At 47.8% G+C, this 19,297-nt stretch overlaps 1 protein-coding gene across 1 annotated transcript; it reads right to left on the bottom strand.

The window, feature by feature from the left end:
* Window positions 1-3,255: 3,255 nt before the first annotated feature.
* LOC103735029 (annexin A8) lies at window positions 3,256-18,947 on the bottom strand. The gene is made up of 12 exons (XM_008834132.3): window positions 18,784-18,947; window positions 15,023-15,113; window positions 13,897-13,991; window positions 12,938-13,051; window positions 12,246-12,336; window positions 11,407-11,486; window positions 10,892-10,951; window positions 10,292-10,385; window positions 9,969-10,064; window positions 8,380-8,438; window positions 6,947-7,069; window positions 3,256-4,141 (listed from the first exon to the last, which is right to left on the bottom strand). The coding sequence occupies exons 1-12, from the start codon at window positions 18,802-18,804 to the stop codon at window positions 4,082-4,084; spliced, it is 984 nt and encodes a 327-aa protein (XP_008832354.1). The 5' UTR covers window positions 18,805-18,947; the 3' UTR covers window positions 3,256-4,081.
* Window positions 18,948-19,297: the final 350 nt, after the last annotated feature.

Below are 19,297 nucleotides of genomic sequence, written 5' to 3'. Positions count from 1 at the left end.
TTGCTCTGCCTTTATTTATCAGCTCATGTTGCAGCAGGAGAAAGGACTCTATTTCCCTTTGAGTCACAGACCTTGACAGGGGTTAGTGAGAGTTCCTGGATACCTTCTGTCTTAGGGAGCAAAGAAGCAACGCCACAGGACAAACCTTCTCGTTGTAGAGTCATGGCTAAGCCACAAGCAGAGACAATCCATGGTCATAGAGAAACCAGAACGGGGTATCAGCTAAAGTGATAAAAGCAGATTCTATTCAGGGTTTGTATCAAGGGAAAAGAGATCTCATGTGGATCATTCTGCACACAGTGAGAGTCAAGGGCCAAGGAGCAGGATAGGGTCAGAGGGTGGAAAATTACCAAGAGGAGACACTGGAAACTATGACTGAAACCACCAAACAGGATTCTTGACAGAGTGATAAAATGGCACCTGGGGAATGCTGGGAGCGATGGAAGATTTTGTTGCAAGTGGAATTTGAGAGGAAGTGCACAGATGGGCCTTAGAGAAGTTCTAGGAGCCTGACTAAAACTGGTTAAGCAGAGACCCCTTGTCACACTCCATTTTCCTCTCCTTTGTTGGGCTCGTACTAAGCAGATCCTAAATTATCTTTAAAACCGGTTATGGTTTTTTTTTTTTTACATAAAAGGTCCTAATGGCAATTGCAAATATGTCCTTGGAATGTGACCTGATTACATGTGGTCTGAAAAATTGTTCCAGCAAGAATAATCTGGAGATGCCAAGGAGGTTGCTGGGATCTGGGCCACGTTCTCTTTCTTCTCCAGTCACCATGAGGGTCATGTGACAAATAAAACTCAGTGAAACCACCTGGTAGCAATTTCATATGACCCATCCTTACCTCCATATGGAGCTCTTGTGCTGAGAGCACAGGCGGGCAGAGGGGTGGAAGGGACCTTCTGTTTCTGCCCCATTCCAATGTCCTCTTCTGGGAGGTAGGACTGTCTACTCTGTTCTCCGTGATTCTGTTAAAGCAGATTATTTTGTGGGGCACAAACTTGGACATGACATTTCCTGGGCAGTCTCCTTGGCTGTATTTTTCTTGAGGCTCTTATTTGGCTACATGAAAGCTGTTTTGGGTAACCTGTGAGCAAATCCAGCACTCTGAGCTGGTAGAGGGCATAGGATTGATTATAGGGCGGAGGAATCCTAAATCCCCCTAAACCATTTGGGTAGAAAGCAACTGTTGGTCAGACAGTGACTCAGCACTGAGAGGAAGTTGAGAACAGGACTTGAAACTATGAAAAAGGGAAAAAAAGAATCATCGCCCAGAATGGCATCCAGGCGACACACCCTGCCACAGCTGTGAAATGAAACCACTGCGCAGCTTCAGCATTGTGGTGTGATGGACCGAATGCTTGTGCCTGAAGTCCCCCTCTCCTCCTAGTGTGATGGTATTCAAGGCAGGGCCTTTGTAGGTGATTGGGGCTGGTGTGTGTGTGTGTGTGGGGTCCTCATGATGGGGTCAGTGACATAAAAGAAGGGAAAGACCAAGAGTACTCATTTCCTCTGGGGGTGAGCATGGAGGACAGACCATGTGAGGAGAGATAGACAAGGCAGCCATCTGCAAGCTGGGAAGCCAGTCCCACTAGGAACTGAACAGACCACACCTTGTACTTGGACTTTCCAGCACTCAGAGCTATGAGGCAAAAAATGTGTGTTTACAACATTCAGCTGTCTGTGGCATTTTGTTATGGTGGTTCAAGCAGACCAGGGCATAATGAAGTTAGCTGCTACCCCTGTGTCTCACAGCAACCATACAACCTGGCACGATGGTTTGAGGCCTAGCTCTACAGGGCTTCTGGAGCTTACTCCAGCTATACAGACAGCAGCCTTTATGTGAGTGGGCTGTGCTGCACCACTGGACCTATGTCCTCTTCCCTTGAAGCTGGATACTTTGTAATGTCTTTGATCAATAGGATCTGGTGTGTATGATGTCACATTAATAACAGAAGGCAATACAGCATCCTGCCTCTTCACTGGGTGACTATGGTGACCCGAGTTACCAAAGAAGGTCTCCCTCACCCTGAGACCACCGTGCCAGAAAGGCTGTGTGTCAGAGCTCTAGCGCACAGCTGAGTGCAGCCTTCCAGCCATCTCATTCAAGTACCCAACATGGGTAGAGAAGTTTCCATGTGATTCTCGCCTTTTGCTTTAGTCATTACAACCTTTAAGTCTTAGGTCTTCCCAGTGAAGCCTCCAGACTTGCTGAAGCAGAGACAAGCTATCTTCACTGTGCCCTGCATGAATTCTTGACTTAAGTACAGAATCTGTGAGCACCAGAGAATGATGGCTTCATACCCCCGGTCCAGGGCTATTTGACATGCAGGAATTGTAACCAGGAGCCCACTGAAAGGTAAGGAAAATGAAGTCTTACAGAAAGAATGAGTGGTCAGAGCCATGGAAGAGCCAAAACCAACTTTTCCCTTGTATGAGCTGAGAACATACAAGATTCCTGTCCTGACCTCTCATTTCATGGGGTTTCTTTACCCTTGCGGCCACACTTTGAGGCTTTCAAATTAGACTATCTTCAGAGGCCACAGCCCAAACCAGGATCCAGGAGGGACTGTATGCTTCCAAGGAAGCAATAAGTTCCTATCTTTGGAGGCTGCCAAGTACACCCTACATATACCAGGTAGAGCAAAAATCACTCTCAGGTGAATATCTTAAACTGCAGCAAAGCTGCAGGCAGGATAGGACCAGGTAACTTTAATGCCCTGGCTAGCTTGTGACATTGGAATTTAGGCCCAAATCAGGAGGAGAATAGAAACTATTCTTACTTATAAGAGCTGTCCCGAGGGTGATACTGGACATTGGTCACTCTAAGTATTCCCTTAGGGAAATAGCCATAGGTCTGTCAGGCTTGCTTCCCAAAGCTGTTTCTCACCAGTGAAATTGATCTCACTCTGGTCACTGCTAAAATCCATAGACATAACTGGAGGGATGGTTCAATGGATAAAGTTCTTGCTGTACTTGAAGGACTTGAGTTTGGATCCCCAGCATGGAGGTACATGTCTCTAACTCCGGTGGGGAGTAATGACAGGGAGATCCCAGGGGCTCACCTGTCAGCAAACCTAGTGGAAACTATGGGCTCCAGGTTCAGTGAGAGACCCTGTCTCAAAACATAAGTGGAGAAGAGACTAAGGAAGACCAATCTCTGGCCTCTCTACTCACCTTCAGGTACAGGTGAGCATACCCTTGCCCCTACATATGCACACATGTATACCGCCCCTACAAGTCCACAGATGCTTTTTGAAAGTACAAATGTTTATTATTATGAAAGCCCAACAGACATTTAGGAAGACGTCTCTCAGCTTCTCCAGGCTCAGAGACCATAGGAGTAGGAGTAGGAGTAGGGCAAGATTTAGGCCTCTTGGCTGGGTGTTTTCCTATGCCACAAGCTTTGCATGGAAGAAAGGAGCAGCTGATTTGGCCAACAACTGGTCAAGCCTGAGCCTTGTAGGCCGCAGTGTCCTTGGATCAGTGCATTGATTTGTAGTCTGATCTACTTGCTCTGTCATTAGGAGGATGTAAGAATTTACTTCTACCTACAGCCTGACGTTTTCCAGCGAAGTGGGTGAACGGATGTTTAGACACACAGATATGTGACCCTTTCTCAGCTCCCACAGGTATGTCTTAGAAGTACTCTCCTACACCCTCACTGGTTGCCCAATAATGAAGCATCTCAGTTTAGACACCTGCTAGAAATCCATGCTCATTGGTTCCTTCTCCAGAGACCTTGATTCTGTGTATCCTGTGCCCAGGTGATTTTGTGAGAAGAAGGAGTGAGTCATGAGCTCCTGCGGGACACTTCATGCTGATGCTTTTGTTTGGTCAGAGGTATGCTAGGGTGGGCAATGTGCAAACACCTGGACATGACATCGGGGAGAAGTGGAAAAACAACCCCAGGCTGGTCTCACCTGAGTCAGAGCATTGGTTGAAAAGCACCTGGAAACTGGAAGACAAAGACTAAAAGCTGACTGAAGGTGTTCCCTCCCCCGCCCCCATTCATGGGTAAGGCTGAAGCAGCAGGGCCTGGTCTCTGGCTTCTCGCCACCGTTGTTCTCTGGTGTCTTCAGGAGTCACTGCCCACCAGGTTCAGCAGGGCATTTTTGTAGTCACTGCTGGTGTCAGCCTGTGGGAAGGAGGCACACGAAAGTTGTTTGTGATGCTGGTCTTGCTGTTCAGGAGCAGCTGCTGTTGTCATTACTGAGAGCTGTGCTGTCCCTTCAAGGGTTTTCATACTGCAGGCTCATTGTGACGTCACCCTTTTTCCTGTTCCTCACTTCAGACTATTTCTTTGATTCCCTTATCAGCTATGTGGGGGATAGTGGTGGGGAATGACTCACTGAAAATGATGTACTCTAAAGCTCTTAGACAAGGAAAAGGCTTGGGAGTGGTTTCTTTATACAGTCAACTGCCCCAGGGTTCTTACCCAGGTTTCCCTTAGAACCCAGGTATGCTCATTCACTTATTCAACAAGCTTCATTATGTATTCAGTATCTGTTACTGCAAAAGCTCTTAGACAAGGAAAAGGCTTGGGAGTGGTTTCTTTATACAGTCAAACTGCCCCAGGTTTCTTACCCAGGTTTCCCTTAGAACCCAGGTATGCCCATTCACTTATTCAACAAGCTTCATTATGTATTCAGTATCTGTTACTGTACTTCCTGGAGCCAAGGCTGAAAGCAGGGAGCCCAGAGCCACACCTGGAGGCAGGACATGGGGTGGAGAAGGCTCCGGTTTGTACCATGCAGGCCTGGACCATGGCTCTGTCAATATACGTGGACCCTCATTTTACCTCTGTGAGATCTGTTCCCTCACTTGTAAAATGCTACTGGTAAAGAGATGCACTTTGTGGAGCTGGATGAGGGGTGAATGGCAGGAGGCTGAGTTGCCTGTCCAGCAATTGGCTCATGTAAGAGACCAGCCATGTTCCGTTCTCAGTAAGAGGGGGCTCACAGGCCCAATGGCTGAGCCTCATCTTCTAGCCACTCGCAAGTCTTAACAAGAGGAGCTAGTCAAGGGTCTGCTCACAGTCAGGGGAACTGGTAAGGCCAAGTCATCCAGTTTACTTTTTGTACAGTGGAGAAGAATGGCTCCAAGGGGAATGTGGACTCATGAAAGCTTTGTGGCTGGGGCTGGGTCTGCTTTGCTCTCCAGTAGTCTAACCCTCATGAGAACTATCTGTTTCTTACTAGTTAGGAAATTTGCCTAGTCTTGTTGATTTTTAAGTATATCTTACATTTCATTTCATTTCCTTCTTTTCTTACCTTTTTTCTTCCTTTCTCATTCTCTCTCTTCCCCTCTCCCCTCTCTCCCTCTCCCTCTCTTCCAAAAGCCATGAATCTTGTCTGCTTTTTCAAATGTAAGGGTTAAATGTGGATTTTTAGTCACTGTTCTATTAATTTCTATATAAGATTTTGAAACGTTGGTATCTCTAATGGATATCATTCTTATTTGATGACATCTATTAAAGATTATCTATGTGCTCAAAAGAAAATATTTGGTGAACATATTCATAGATTTAGATGGATTTTCCAAAGTGATAATATTAGGCAAAAATCTAAGTGGGTGGGCTTCAAGTGCTGCTTGGAGAGTGGTCCCACACCCATTCTGCAATCACCGGCCTGCTGGGTCTGTCTTCATCAGGGGAGCGCTGAGGGGGTCATTTTTACCTAACAGTGTTTTTGTTCTTTGGGAATGTGACTGTGGTTTCATGTAGATGGAACGCTGAGAAGAAACAGAAAATCTCTCCAGTGTTCTAAGTTACCGTGTGTGTTTGAAAGAATTCATGTCAGCTCAGACACCCTGTGGATGACCCAGCAGCAGCCCAGGCTGACCTGTGCTTAGCTTTCCTTATCACCTCACCAGCTTGGCTGTAAAATGTAAATCACAACAAAGAATAGTTATAACTCCATCTCTGCCTTTCTACCTCCCCTGTCATCCTGAAACATTTTAGAGCAGAGATGTTTTTAAAACATGGAGTTGTCCCTTAGCATCCACGGAAAAACGGTCCCAGTACCCCTATGGGCACCAGACTGCATACTCAAGTCACTTACTGAAAATGTAACAGTAGTTACATATAACCTATACATATCTTCCGTATGCTTTAAATAATCTCTAGGTAATTTATAATGTGTAATGCAATGTAAATGCTGTGTAAATAGCCATAGTGTATTGTTTAGTGAATAACAACAAGAAAGTATCTGTAAGTATTCATCTTTTTCTGGATATTTTTGAACGTGCAAATTCAGCGAGTCAATTGAATTGTAAACTATGTGCTTCTTCTCAAAGTCAATAATCTAGCCCTGTAGGAGAACTAGAGACTTGACTTAGTAACCAATGCAGACTCGGCAATATGCTTTTGATTCAACTTCTGTTAATGAAATTGTTAAGGCCTCAATTTGCATTAGTTACTAGATGAGCTTTTTCTCAGTTATAGTGGGGTACCATTACCCTGCATTTGAACACCTTGGAACTGTCACTAATTAGAATGTAGGTAGGCAACCCCCTGAAGCCTATCCAAATTATTTCCTTAAAAATTCTCTACTAGGACTCCTTAAATCTAGATTGAGAAGGAGTCCTGATTTACAAAACTACTAATTTACGTTTTCTCATTGCCTCTTCACACATGGTTCGTTCTGCAAAGTTTTGATACATTTCCCAAAGGACAGCTGTAGCTCAAATGCAAAACCGCTCTCTGGGACAAGAGTCATGGTCTGTGTTTCTTGCTTTAGTTTCTGTGCCCCCTGCTCCCCATGCACTCATAGTTGCATTGCTTCCTTCATGATCTCCGCATGTGCCACTAGTATTTAGTGCAAGTATGAGATGCTCGCTAGTAGGCAATGGTCACTTGTGTGATGACATCAGCCATAGCATCAAGTGCCCCAGGAATGTTAGTGTCACAAGCTGGCAGTAAACTTGGAAACCTGTGGCTTACCATGATCATGCTGCTGAGAGTCTTTCCATATATCTTCTGGAATTGAGACTTGATAAGATTTAAGTCAATCTCGCTCCTTGAAACAATGTTCCGTATCAGCGTCCCATCACGAGTCCCTGCTCCCTGGATAAGACAGTGGCAATCAGCTATCATTTCTTACCTTCCCTGTCTACTTCTGTAATGATGTACAAACCTGTGTGGTTGGGTTCTGGACATTTATAGAAGGATAGAAGTGTAGGACTGAGCCTCTGTTTCAGTGAGGAGAGCATCAAGAAGGGTGCTTCGGTAACAGAGGTTTCTTTTTGTTTTTGCAATACTTTCAAAGGTTTTTTTTTTTTATTCTTGGTGGTGCTGGGGGTTGAGTCTAGGGACTCATGCATGCTAAGTGCTCTACCACTGAGCTACAGCCCCAGCCCATGACAGACGATTTCTATTTCCCACTCTCCTCACTTATTGCCTCTATCTTTCTTTATTAGAAACTCAATGCCTCATATTGTGGTAAGTGTTTGATTTGCTGCATCATGTTCCAGACACAAAATACTGCTCCAGTAAGGCCGCTTCTTGGAGCAACAGTACCATCAAAATCACCTAACTAGCCATTTCAGAAGGGTATTCTGGCTCTCTCACATCCTTTGACTAGTCTTGAGTCAGATGCAGCTTCATGGCCAAGGGAAGAACACACTGTTTTCTTTCTCGGGCAGATGTGGCCAGAGAGCTTGAGAAAGATGGTATGACTCTTGCTTCATATGTTGTTAGCAATCATGTACCAGAGAAATTGGGCACTGACTTTAGTCCTGATAATTAATTGAACTATCTTCCAGTTTAGTTCCAGACACCAACAACTCTACCAGGATGAGTGGCATAGCCATCTTTTTTGGTGCCAGGGCAGCCTTTTAGATAACAGGCAATCTGAAGTTAGTATCTGGCCATGGGTAGGGAAACTGACATGCTGAATTTGGCAATGTCCCCTGAGTCTGGCCATGTCAAGGCTGCTACAGTTTCTGGCAGAGCCTGCCTGGGGCCTCCAGCAGCCAGGTTGCTCTCGAAGAGGAGTTACAGTCAAGTGAAAAGCACAACTCGATGGACTTGAGATCCAGGCCTGGCTCTGCCATTTAGTAGCTGTGAGACCTTGAATACGAGCCTTAGTTTCACCACACTTAGAATGGCAGTTACAACATGAACATTAAAGAACTGTGGTAAAGGTTCAGTGCAATAAACACCTGTGAATGCACCTCTTCAAATCCACCTTTGAATGTGGCTTCCCTTCCCTAGGCTTGGTTTGCCTTCTGTGAATGAAAATCTTTCTGAGGCATAAGACATTAGGACAAGAGGAATGCCAGTGTTAGAGGTAGTCGTGGCTCTGTGTTCCCAGGCTGTGCACTTGGCATCATGTAGGGGATGACTATAAGGAAGGCAGAAGACAGGGTAGTTACCTTCATGGCATAGTGAAGTCTCTCTGCAAAGTAGCTGTGGAGGTTCCGGGTGCATTTCACTGACAAACAGGAGAAATCTATTAACTTTAGGACGTTGTAGGTGGCATGGCACACACCTTTGTTTATGTGTTCCTGTAGTCTTAAGGGTGAGCATTGTGTAAGAGTTGGCATATTTCTTTGTCCCCGCTTAGCTTCAAAATAAAGACTTTGTGTCAGGTGAAGTGGGGCAGGGAAGGGAGCTGGGGGCACTGGGCACAGCTCCAAAGGCCCAGAGGAGGAAGAGGGTGAGATGTGAAATTGATTTGGCACCTGTGAGCTCATCTTGAGCCATCAACTCAGGCCCAGGTTACTCAGCTCCACATAGGTACCACAGAATGGCAGCCTCAGAGTACCTTGTAAATAGGAACCTCACATTTTGAATTTCCGTGTGACAAATGGACCTCAGCTTTGAGATCTAAGACACCAGGAGCCCCTGGTCCAGAGCGTAAGCCCCATGCTTGCTCTTCCACAGCTGTATCTTTCATGGATTGTGGCACCTGCTAGTATTTTAACCCAAGGCTGTAGGAGTGTAGATTTTTCAGGATGTAGGAATGCATGTCAATGCTGTCTTGATGATACTGTATGACTTTGTTACTCAACCTTCTGACATATCTATGGCATAAGGGTGACTTTAGGTTTAGGCAGAAATGAACAGAGAATACCTATCACAGTGGGGCCCTGCATACCACAACTGTTTAGGAGATGTTATTTAGGATCTACATGCAGACTTTGGAGTTCTATGTGGGAGCAGTGGATGTGCCTAGATGTTGTAACCTAGAATAAACTTTACCACCATGATCAAAGCTGGCCTGGAAGTCTCAGACATTAACATCCACTGGAGAGATAGGGACAGAGAAAGGAGGCTTTGTCTGCTGCCCTTCACACAGAGGCAGGCTGGGTTGGAGGTGAGTGACCTACTTAGGAGCTCCAACCTTCGTGCCATTGTGTGGGGCAGTAGAGGTCCTTCAGCCTGGCTTGGGTCTCTGCTCTACAGTGACTTTTCCCATTATGATTTCAGCTTTAGATTCAAGATGTGCTAAGGAACAGGCCATCCTAAATGGACTTGGCTTCCTGCTGTAGGGAAAGTTCTCAGTGTTCCTCTTGGTTGGGACTTAAATCATCTACCTTAGTTTCTTCAGTTGTCAACTAAGGTTAGGGCTGGGTACCTGGATTAGGCTCAGAAAGGTGGCTTTGTTCAGGGCTGTAGGACCAGAAGTAGAATGCTCTCTGTGTAACATCTCTGGGTATGCTTGGTCCCTGGACCTGGACCTGGAGTCATTGTGGTGATGCATGTGTATATGCAAGCACACACAAATGCACACTCACGCAGCATGAGGAACCACAGATAGCACAAAGAACAGTTCTCTGCAGGCTACACTGAGACTCCTGAGGTGGTGTGGTCCCAGGGTCCTGGGCTGAAAGGTATGGTCTGAGAGCGTTGTGAGGGAGGGGGAGAGCCCTTGCAGGTGAACACAGAGATCCAGACACTATCACCTCCCTGGGCTGTGTGTGAGTACACACGTGTCCAAGCTCTAAGCCCCAGCTCTTACCCACAGTAACCATGGCTTCCTCCAATGAGCCATGTGTCTCGCTCTTGATGCTGTCCTCAATGCTCTTGTTGGCAATTTTCTCATACTCCTCAAACACTAGAGAGAGGGGTATCCACTCAGGGGACACAGAGATCATACACCACACATTGGTGACCACCCTTGTTTCCCTCTTCATCCAAAGGGAAGAGTCCAGGCTCTTTCCCCTGGCTCTCTCCCCACCTTTAAGGCATGCAAGGCCACACATTGGACCTTTTCTACAAAGGGAGAGGCCTTGTGGCCAAAGCAGTTCCTGTATCCCAGCGTTGCCCCACTCTGTCCAGTACCTCTCATCAGGTGAGTGGCACTGCGTGTACACAGGATGGTGATGAATTTCATCTCGTCAGTCCCATTGATCTTCTCACCCGCTGCATACAGATCCTAGTAGTGGCACACCCACAACAAGCCAGTGAAGGAGATGGAGGAGGTGAGGGACAAAACCCAAGTCCCAGAGCTGGATGGTTAGCCTTTATCCAGCTGGCCAACCAACAGGGGAGCTCACTGTCCTGAGTTCTTGTTACTTAAACAGCTCTGGCTTAAAGCTCTTCTTTGCCTTGGGCCAGAAGCTACTTTAAAGAAATGTACTCAATCCGGCATTGTCTCTGGGAGCATTGAGCAGCAAAAGCATGCCACCAATAGACAGATAAACAGAGATCTGCACATGAATGTCTGTTGGGCCCAGAGGGGTTGATTCTGCCAGGAGAACCTTAGCTAACCCTTCCTCTCCCAGCTTTTCCAGTTCTTTCTCTGAGTCCCTCTGACACCTCATTCTCCTCCTTAAACACCAGGGTGGGAGCCTATATTATAGAAAGGTCCCCTGGGCAGAGGGTATCATAAGGTCTCCAGGAGTCAGCTCTCAGAGTCCAGATGGCAGAGCACAGACTTACCTGTGCATCTTGGAGGGCCAGTCCTGGGTCCACAAAGCCACTTACATCATCTCTGCTGCCCTAAGAAAAGAGGGGACCACTCTGTGAGGCAGGACACCAACCAGAGCACCTTGGTCTGAGGGCACAATGGGGTTAAGAGGGAAGACAGGGAAATGCTGCTGTTACATGGCCACGAGACTTCAGCAAGCTAACTGTTCTTTCCAAGCCCCATTTTTGGCATGTGTACAATGGGAGTAGTAGATGAATTGCCTCATTGGAATTGGGGATTGAGTGAGCTAAACTGGGAGGAAGGAGATGCTCAGTGACACTATGCTCCCTTCCCATTTCCAGCATACCCTCACCTGAGGAAGGAGAGGTATGGGGCTCTTGAGTCAGGATTCGCTATCAACGCTGAGACATACACAGTACACCCATAGTCTGTCCCCTCACTCAGAGGCTCTGCTCAAGGGCTGTCCCTTAAGTGGAGCTGTTTTGATCCCCAGATCGCAGAGACCCTGGAGCCTGGACTGTGATACCTGCAGGAGGCACACCAGGATCCGCTCCAGATAGCCGCTAGTGTCTGCTTGGATGTCTTCCTCCAGGTTGGACCCGTAGTCTGCAGGAAAATGGAATCAGAAGTCACAGGCTGCCTAGGGCCTGCCCAGACTGCTTTCTTCCTCCAGTCCTACTTCCCACACTTCTCCCTGTGAAAGCCTTGTAGGAAGGACAAGTTCTTGACATACGGTGTGGACATAATGCTTAGATGTCCAAGTGGGAGAACTATGTTACTTGAATGATCATTCAGACCTCAAAGTGACATGAATGCCCAACTAAATAGAAATAGACTGGATCAGAAAGCTAGACCAGGGCTTGTGGATGGAGGCTTTTTCATTGCCAGATTCAGTAAAGTCAGACCCTCAGGCAACTCCCGCCACACCCACAACATGGAGGACTGGCAGGGCTTTGATTGCTTGACAAGCTGTGCACTATGGGAGAGTTGACATCCTTAGGAAATGGGGCCCTAGCATATGACCCTCCCCAGTCTTTTGGGTCAGCCTGTGTACAGCCAGGAAGAAGCCCCCCTGTGTATTGCTGATGCAGCCTGTGGTCCCTAATACTGTCACAGCCTCAAGGGCCAGAGACCTCTGTCAGGAATATATCCCTTTCCCCAGATCCAAGCCATTGATCACTCTGCCAGGTGCAAGATTTTGGAACATGAATGTACTCGGTGCTCCTGTATAGAAAGGTCTCCAAAGGGCCCTTTCCACTGTGACTTAGTTCCCTTGGGAACTGACTGATCCTTCTTCTTTGACAGGGTTCCAAAATTTAGGCCATTTCCAGGTCCCAGCCCTTACCATCTTTGCAATGCCCTTACCCTCCTCATATGCCTTCATTATCTCCCGTAGCTGGTTCTTGGTCCGAGAAGCCAGGATCTCAATGATGACCCCTTCTTTGGTTCCTAATCCCTGGGGACAGAAACCTCTGTGTGCTGGAATGCTCTGCCCATGACCCCTGCTCTGCCTGCACTGTCTTCTTGAAAGCACTGGCCACCACTCTGCTCTTCTCTGTTGGAGGGTGATGCTGGTGGAAGCCCCACCTTCACTTCTGGTGACAGATACTTGGTGAGCTCCATCCTTAGCAGGGTGGTCTCGCATAGGTTACTCCACCTGCCCAGCCCTAAGCATCCTCATCGGGCATAGGGATAATGAGCCACCTATACCCTGATGATGGGATTAGAGACCATGATGTGAAACACCTGTCATAGACCATGCAGTTAGTATACTTTCAGTACAAGTGGCCATAGTTACTGGGTCTCTAATCCCACCTAACCCATGAAAGCAAAAGGGGTGGTGAGACGTAAAGGGTACCCAAAGGGCAGTGCCTGGGCTTCAGAGGTTGGTTTCTGATCTCCCTGAATTCTGGGTTCAACCCTATTCTAAGAGGTATTGACTTGGGGCTTCATCATGGACATTCAGTCCACTGTTGGGTAACCATCTAGGCAAGCTGCAAGCTCACTGGGTCAGTCAGGGCTGAGTGGTCATTCTAAACTGTGGCAAAGGGAAGTACCTTCATGGCATCATGCAGCTCCTTGGCCTCATATCTGCATGGTGGGTACATGAGAGCCACTATGAGTCTCTCGAACTTGCCACTCAGCTCCGACTTTAAGGTCTCAGTGAGGTCCTAAAGCAGGCAGAAAGAAAGATGAGATAAGCAGGCTCACTGGAGTGCAGGCAGCAGGGGGCAGGGTGGCGGACCCAAGGAACCTGTCTTCCTTCACACATGGCCTCTGTCATATGCTGGCTATGGGCTCTTGGGTCAGCTCCTTAACCTCTTTAAGCATCAGTGTCTGTACCTGTTAAGTAAGGACCACGGGACTCCTACTTCATACTGTTCCTTATGATGTAATGGAGACATGACAATTCAGCATGTGGTGAAATACTAGGCATGTCCAAAAGTCACAGAAAATAAAACTGCCATTGCTTACAAGACTGTATACTCTGAGGGTGGTAGTGTAATACTTAGCTCACCATTAAATGCTTCAATGAAGGAAGGAAAAAGGAAGGGAGGGAAGCAGGGAGAGAGGAAAGAGGCAAAGATTTTGTCTCACACATGTCTCTTTCTGAAGGCACATGTACCTACAAGGAGCCATCAGGCCACACCCACCTGAGAAAAGAGAAGCATGTGCCTGTGCTATGGAACATAAGGAAGCCAGGCCTGCATTGCCAGGGTGCAGGGAGGAGGGAAGGAGGCTCAGTTAGCTGGACGAACAAAGCTAGAGAGACAGAGAGCTTGGGATGAAACCCAAGGAACAGTCGTGAGGACTACAATGAGAGAACAGAGTAGGGCCGATTGTGGAAGACCAGTACCAGACTGGGGCTTGGGAGCTATAAATGGGTCCGCCAGATAAAACAGAATAGCCAGGGATGATGGATGGAGATGTGGCTGTTTTAGTGCAATGTCTGTCCCCTGTGCATATGTTTCCATCCAGAGTGAGCTGCCCAGGATACAGCCCCTACTCCATTTACCTTGCCAAACTGAGCCTTGAAGGACTTGGCGATCTGCTGCCGCTGCATGTTGCTTCTCTTGGTGAGCACATCAATGATGGCCTGCTCGTTGGTCCCTGAAGGAGTGCACAGTGTGAGAATACCCTTTACCTCTGAGAGAATTAGAAAAGCCACTGGGGAGAGGGCAGATGCTTCCTGTCTGGGCAGGTGGGACATATGACCTGAATAGCTCCAAATGCCTGCTTTTGTGGTATAAACAAGACACCTAGAAAGACCACTTCTTAGTTTCCCACCTCTAACCCATACAGTTGGGGGTAGGCTGGGCCTGGCTTCATAGCATAGAATCTGAAGACGAGGGGACTTTGGACATCAGCCCTGGGCCTTTGGAGCTTTGCCAAGTGAAATCTCCTCCATCCCCTCATTGGTGTTGGGGACAGTAGAGGAAGGTCCTGACTAAGAGTATGGACAACTGGGTCTGAGACCCTTGTCCTCTAGTTCATGGGCCACATATTCTTGGACAGGTAGGCTCATCTCCTAGAACCTCAGTTTGCTCATGTGGGAAGTGGGAATAATGGTAAAGATTTTGCAAGCAGTGTAGGATGTGAGAATGCTGTTTAAGCTCCATGGGGAATGGTAACTTCCCCTGTTGGTGTCTCACTTCACTAGGCAGAGCCAGCTGAGGGTTGAGACTCCTGGCATGAGCCAGTCCTTTACCATTCACAGTCATGTGAGGGTGGTGTTGGGTAGATGTTAGAGGCAGGAAGCAGCTAGGTCTCTGGCCACCTAACACATGAAGCGAGTTAAAAAATCCTTCTGACTGATGTACCTGCTCCCAGTACAATCCTTCTGAACTCCACACCAGGCCCTGTGTCGTACCGTCTACTGAACTTACAGTGACACAGTGGGCCCAGAGTTCTTGGCCATTTTTATAAGTGAGAAATCTCAGAGTGAGGGGGTGAAGCCATCTGCACAAGGACCTAGCAGATGACCTCTCCTGTCACTATCACCTCAGAATGGGTGTGATTCTCTGAGTAAAGGCTTCACCCAGAATAAAGTGGGGACATCCTATTCCTGGTTGTCCCTGGCATTTACTTCCTGGATATGAACATGTGGGGCCCCAATGGCCAGGCCATGGATGGTCACTCACCAATCCCCTTCATGGCTTTGTAGAGTGTCTCTGCATCAGGGTCTGGGTTGAAGTGGGAACTTCCCTTTACGGTGACACCTTCCTGTTCAACCTGCAAGAGAGCCAGGCCTGCTCATCATGGGAAATGCAGGGAGGGTAATTAGCCTCCTGGCCTACCTTGTAGCCCACCTTAGCAGTGTATGAACCTGCTGTGGGTACTGAGACCAGCTGGAACCTTACAGGACAATGACTGAGTTTCCCAGTCTGTTGGCCAACAGACTAGTGCTTCTGGGGCCAAAGTTTGCAAGAGGAAGAGCCACCTGTGTGAACTGAGACAGGTAGCAGGCCAATCATATCTAGTTCCCTCCAGTCTCCCATTCAGAGCAGGGTGGGTAGAAGTAAGTGCATAAGGAATGACTTCCTGGAGTAGAGCAGCTGCCTTGAGTGTACAACTAGATATGGTTTTCTGTTTGCATGGAAGGGTTTGAGCTCAGCTTGATCTCTGCTATGGTAAGGTGTGGGTACTTACAGGAATTCAGAGGACCAAGAACCCAGATGATGACCCTTCTCAATTGTGTGTTTTGGGGGAAAGGGTGGTAAGGAGTGGAAGGGAATTAGAGATAAGCATTGAATCTGAGAGAAACTCAGACCCTTCAAGTAGAAAGAAATTTATTTAGTCACTCAACTCTTCCACTGTCCCCCACCCACCCACCTGCTTTCCTATCTGCTCATCCATTCATTTGTTCACTCACTCTCTATTCAGCTAGCCAACCCATACACCCTTTCTCTTTCCTTTCCCTCCCTGCTTCCTTTTCCCTCCTCTCCCCTCCTCTTTCTTTTTCCTCTTCTCCCAGTTCAACCTCCCTTTTTTCTCTCAAGCATCTCCCTACTTATCCATTTCCATCTATCCCTCCCTCTCTCCTCCTCTTCTCTCCTCCATTAATCTATACATCTGCAATTTCAGCCAAGCTTCATATTCTGAAACTACAGAACCAACTCTTACCCATGGTATATCTATTTGTCAGGCGTGGCCCTTGTCTTCAGGTCAGCCCACCCCATCCTGTGTCCTTCATGAAGACAAAGTCCATACCCTGTACTACCCTGCCTACTTCTCTGTCCCATCCATCAGAGCCCAGTACGTCTACACTGGAACACTTCTCCCTGGGTGGTGACATGGTGACAGAGGTTTTGGAAGCTGGACAAGCTTGAGTCCTCCACTAAGGACCCAAGAGAGTCTGGGGGCTGGCTTCGGAGACTTGCTTCCTTTTGAGTAAGACATACTATGTCCTCCCATATTCTTTGCATGATTTTCAAATGTCTGTAATTGTTAGATATAATTCCTGGAGATATTTCTTTCAGAGTGCTGGTGTGGTCCCAGATGCTGCCCCACTGTGAACAGCACACACAGTTCTTTTTTGTGGCATCATGTGCTATTACTAGTGGACAATTTGACATCTTTGTAACGTGCACTGAATGTGATGCTCGGCTCATTGTCTGCTTCAGCAGACACATTAGATAAGTATGGCTGCTCTACAGACTAAGGAGCTGGGCTTGGTGACAGCTCATAAGTGGTATTGCTGGGACTTTACCCACAAGCCTGACTCAGAAGCTCCCCCACCTCCCCCACTCTATAGATGATTCAATCTTCCCCAGACACTGGGTTTTCTTGGAGAATTTCACTGGAGAAAGTCTCTCCCTAGGCATAGGGATCCCATGGGAGTGTAGGGGTGGGGAGCATCTGATTTTCCACTTTCTAGCTCTGCCCTCTGATCCCAACTGGCCCCCAGGTCACGTGATCTAGTTACCCAAGCCTGTACCATTCAGCAGGTGTGAGCATCCCCTTTAGGTAGCAGTGTTTGATAGCAGCTCCCTGGTTGACTCTGATGTAACTTCATTTATAAGTCTATCTTACTTCCCACACTAATGTTCTAGAGACAGGGCAGCCGAAGGCTAGAAACTACATGGAGTGGAGCTCTAGAGACTTCTATGCCAGTCCCTGCAGGTCTACCTCAGGCTCTTCATAGAGTCATCCTGAGGCCAGTGAGTCCAGACAGGTACCTTACCACAGAAAGGGTGACTCAGGCAGCTCTCAACTCTGGGCACAAAGGAGCTGCAACACTGTGCCTTATGCCTTCATGGGGATGCCTCCTCAAGAGGGATAGAGAAGGGGGCTGTCCTGAAGACAAAGGCCATATCCTGAAGATGGGCCCCCTCTGGTCATTCTTTCATCTTCCTTCCTTTCTGTTCCTGTTCAGCCTTGTGCTCAGAGGACATTCAGTCCCCACTGGCAGCCCAGCCAGGCACAGGAGCCTTATTGCACCAGCTAGCTCTCTCTTGAATCTTGGAGGCCCTGATTAGCCGAGTCTGGTACTAGACTCAGGCTACACAGACCTTAATGCTTAATCATTGTGGCAAACTTGGCACCTGTTCAGCTTACTTGAGCCTCAGTTTCCTTACTTGTGCATAAGGCCACTGATACCTTTCTTACAGACTTGTGAGGTTCTAGTGAGACACTGAACGAGAGGCGCGTATAGGAGCGTCCCTACACAGAAGGGGTCTGTGAGTGCCAACCTCATTCTGCCAGTCTGATCAGGTCCCCTCTATGGAGTGCAAAGTCCAGGATCAGGCTATTTTGGCCAGCACCTGACTTTAGGAACTGCCCAACAGTTAGGTCTCCCTGCTCAAGGCATATTTCCAGCAGGTGCTGTGAACTGGGGCAGCCACTGTTCTGGTTGCTTCCTCTGGGACCAGGATGACATCCCATTTCACTCTGCCTTCTTATCTGTCTTAGCTGTTTAGAGCCTAGTACATATCCTCCCTGGGTGGTGACATGGAGACAGAAGTTTTTCATTTATTATTTTTATTTTATGTGTATGAACATAATGCCTACATGTATGCATAAGCACCCATGTCGTGCAATGCCTGTGGAGGTCAGAAGAGGGCTTTGGATTCCCCAGGAACTGGAGTTATGGACACCTGTTAGCTGCCATGTGGGTGCTGGGAATTAAATCTGGGTCCTCTGCAAGAGAAGCCAGTGCTCTTAATCTCTGAGTCATCTCTCTAGCCCTAGGCAGAGGTGTTTTCTAAAGCCAAACAAGCTTGGGTCCTCTACTAAGGCCTACAGAGAGCATAGGGGCTGCCTCCAGAAACTCAAGCTTTCTATGGTCTAAGCTTGCTGTCCAAGGGAACTGGGCAAACCACTTATGTCCCAGAGCCTTGGTTTTCCCTTTTAAATGTATAGCGTCTGAGACTGGGGGGAGTGAGGGGTGGGAGGAGATGAGGAAGGTGTGCAGTATGTGCAGCCTGTGCCTGCCTATGAGGTGTTCTAGCCATGCAAGGTCCCTGTGTGCCTGGTCCCCTCCTGGCTCCCAATTTTGACAAATAAGTACTGGAACATATACTGTTCCTTTTGTAAGGAGGAGCCTGCTGGATTCTCTCCAAAAGTCAGCACAAGGACACACACAGCACATCCATGGAACCCTCCCTCTTTGGCAGCCTCCCTCTGGACTCTGTGGTCCCTCAGCCTCCCTTTGGCATTTCAAGTTTTTTTTTTTTTTTCCTTTCTTTTACTATTTGCTTCCTCAGTTCCTGCAGGGAGCTTCACTAGGCATGGACAATTTCTCCTCAGTTTCCTACCTAGAGCTTGACTATGCAGGCTCAGCCTTTACTTTCTCTGGATTTTCCCCTGCCCCACCCCAATTCCTCCCCCCACCATATCCCACGTCAGTGCCCATCACTAAACACTGTATAGGAACCCATCTTCCCTGCTGGTCAGCACTTACCCAAGCTTTCCACCAAGCCATCTTGTTGCCTCACAGCCACTTTTCCCAGGGAGAAGAAGAATCACTGGTTGGTCTCTACTCTGACTGGGCACATCTACTCCTCTGCATGCAATGATCAGGCGGCCGGTGGGTGTGGTTGTGTAAGCAGGCCCAGGCCCCACCCAGCATCCCCTTCCCTTCCACCTCAGGCTCTGCTTGGCTCTGGGCTCCTCCTGTGGCTCCCAGGCCCCACCCAGGCACTGCCCAGGCCTGCCCTGGGGATCACATCATTTGCTGTAAATATTTGGGTGGTGGCTGTCACACAGCCTGGAAATTCTGAGGCAGCCTTTGAAAAATGACTTAGTAAACATTACTGTAATTTCTTACAGGTTTTGCTAGACCTCAATCGTAGAAGAAAGGAATCATACATGTAGTCCCTTCCATTTATTGCAGTCTGTAGTGAGTTCAGCAAAGGACAGGGAAACAGAAAACCCTATTCACTGGGGGTGCACTATGTCTAAATCCCTTTTTAGTC

The sequence above is a fragment of the Nannospalax galili genome, unplaced genomic scaffold, assembly GCF_000622305.1.
Source record: "Nannospalax galili isolate Female #2095 unplaced genomic scaffold, S.galili_v1.0 scaffold996, whole genome shotgun sequence".
NCBI lineage: Eukaryota > Metazoa > Chordata > Mammalia > Rodentia > Spalacidae > Nannospalax > Nannospalax galili.
Note: the sequence above shows the minus strand (reverse complement) of the source record. Positions and strands in the feature narration are given on the sequence as shown.